The 2,657-nt window shown below is 51.0% G+C and overlaps 1 protein-coding gene across 1 annotated transcript in view; it reads left to right on the forward strand.

Moving 5' to 3' along the window:
- Positions 1–1,042: 1,042 nt before the first annotated feature.
- Positions 1,043–2,657, forward strand: part of LOC108754070 (neuronal acetylcholine receptor subunit alpha-7-like) — a 222,383-nt gene continuing 220,768 nt past the window's right edge. The window contains exon 1 of the mRNA XM_018496113.1: positions 1,043–1,091. Within this exon, the coding sequence (XP_018351615.1) occupies positions 1,043–1,091 (49 nt within the window). The remainder of the gene's footprint in view (positions 1,092–2,657) is intronic.

Raw genomic sequence — 2,657 nt, forward strand, 5'->3', positions numbered from 1 at the left:
GTGGTGAACGGTGGCGGCAGGCTACCACAGAGCTAGCGCCAAAGCGGGTTGAAGCGGTGGTACCGCGCGGCGCTGCAGCTAAATGAGAATCAGTCCAGCGTTGGTCGCCGGCGAGGCCGCACCTGACAACCCCCTTGACGGGAGAGAGTGATATACAGTAGGCCCCGCGATCGAGATTTAGAAAGGTCTATTTGACGCGCGCTTATTCGCGTTATAGCGGGAGGGAAAGATCAGGGATGTTCTCGCGGTGCTGCCGATTGCACGCGTTCCGAGACCCGCAGTACCAAGGGTGAACCACCACTTTCCCCTCCGTTATTCGCCCTGACCCGATGCTGCAGCAGCCGAGCGAACGCGGGAAGCTCGACGTACGGGACGAACCGACGATCGGACTGCGGATGCGTTCCTGAGCCCATTTTCTACATACACAGCAAATATATATCAAACCTCTCGTAATATCACTTGCGACCGCTGGTCGAGGCTCGACTGCTGATATATCCCCCGATCGCTCGTGACTGACGTTGTTGTCGGGGACTGTTCGTGAGATCCGAGGTGGTAAACGGGATCCGCGGGCTAATCCAAATCGGAAGAGATGTCCGCGCTGCCCGACGATGTCGCGTCGTGGTGCAAACTGTCCAGGCCATAGTGCACGCAGGTTGTACCATCCGGTACGGGATAGCAGCGTACGACAATATCGGAACATTGCTGCGTGGAGGCGGTCACGTGCCCCCAACGGAGCTAGGACGATGCACCTGGCGAGCCCGGTGCAGGTGCGACCGGGCGAGCCCTGAGGATTCGCGATTGCTCCGTTCCCGTCGCGCCGAACGGCTCGCCGTCGAGGACAGCTGATCTTTCGGGTGGTTCAGGTCGAGGTTCGTCCTCGCTCGACGCGCCTGGCAGCCACGTGCGAGGACGAGCAGACGAGCGGCGGTGAGACGGTGGTGGCGGGGAGGGAGGTGGAGGAAATCGGTAACGTGGAGGAGGTGGTGCTCGACCGGGTCATCGAGGAAGGAGGTGCCTCGTTCCGGCACCTTTTCGAGCAAACATGAGACGCTCGTGGACGCTTGTGGCAGCGATAGCCCTGGCTGCATCGGGTGAGTGACTCCACTTTCAGGAGAGTGTCTCTGCCATTAGTCCGACAATGTCCGTCCACACGAACCTTAATTGCGACGTGAACTCGTCCACCGTATGTACGATCTCGCTAACCGGCTCGGTTATCCTTTTCCTGCCAGGACATTCCTTCGAGTTCTCACACTGTGTCCCACTCCTACTCGTCCCTTCCACAAGTGTCCGTCGACGTCACGCGTCACTCGTTGCTCCGAGCTTCCATTTTTCTTTCTTTCCGATACTGCGAACGCACGATAAAGCCATAGAATGTATCGTGGTACATATATATTTTTATAGCTGTAGCATCGATTAATTTCTTTTTAGCCTCGTTTTTCGACAGTAAGTAAAACCGTTGTCGAATAGCTGACCATCCTGAACAGTAGCCAGTTATTTTTTTTGTGATTGATGATGTCACAGTGATTCATTTCCATCACGCGACTTCTTATTGTATGATTCGTAGCGATCTCTATGATGACTCGTTGAACTTGCGATCGAAAATGTATCAGTATAATTCGCATTCGTGAATTTTAATTTCTAATGCAGCCCAACAACTTCGAACTCAAGAACTTGCTGCTCTCAGAATTTTATGAATCTTGAATCTTCATGATCCTGATATTCATGATCTGTGTATGCAAAATCATGGAAAATCGGCCTGTTCATCAAACATACGTGAAATTCCTGAAATTTGAAGTTTTCAATTTCGCGTGAGTGGTTGTAATTAATCATCTATTCGTGCAAGTTGTGAAATTCGTGCAAGGCTTCTATTCATAAACAGATAAATTTCTTGAAGTTTGTGCAAAGAGATTATCATCGGCAAATTTCGTTTATACAAATATGCTTGTCACAACACAATCCTGTTCCTTTCGCGTTCGAATCAGATCTCGAAATTCTTTAATATTATTTGCCAAATCACTAGAGAACGATATTCCTGAGCCAAGGAAAGCTCTTCAATTTTGCTGTTTATATATCTACGAGAAAACTTCTATTTCGCGATGATCCCTGTTATTTGTTCGCCGAGGCTTAGATTCGAATTCGGTTTCCGAATATCGCGCCGGACGGTTAAATATCAAGGTTACCTACCGTCCGGATTACGAGAGAGGGCGAGTTTCGCTTTCCGGTGTGAATGTTCATCGCGATCCTTCATCTCTTCGACGTCGCTCTCTCACTTCCGGGATCGGCGCGAGCGCCTGGTCGAGTTTTGAGCTTTGAATGGAGTAGGCAGATGTAGAGCACCCGCAATCCCGGGAGGAGAGGAAGCAGGAATGACAAAGGGGGATGGGAAGAGAGAGGGTGGACGCGGCGTTTCAATATTGACGTCAACTCGCGACGCTTCCAGAGCGACGCGATGTCTCGCGCCTCGTTAGCGGCACGTTGATGCCACCAGCTGGAAGTCAAAACGTGAGCGCGTGCCGTTCTCAGCAAATCGCCTTTGCATTAATATTTGTGCGTTACAATAATGTTTTTATTGTATTGAACCGCGCGCGCATGAGTACGTGTCGCCTTGGCGTTCCTTCGCGTTGTCTTCGTCTCTACCTTCTTTAGAAATGAAAGAT

This window comes from Trachymyrmex septentrionalis, unplaced genomic scaffold (genome assembly GCF_001594115.1).
Source record: "Trachymyrmex septentrionalis isolate Tsep2-gDNA-1 unplaced genomic scaffold, Tsep1.0 scaffold75, whole genome shotgun sequence".
Taxonomy (NCBI): Eukaryota; Metazoa; Arthropoda; class Insecta; order Hymenoptera; family Formicidae; genus Trachymyrmex; species Trachymyrmex septentrionalis.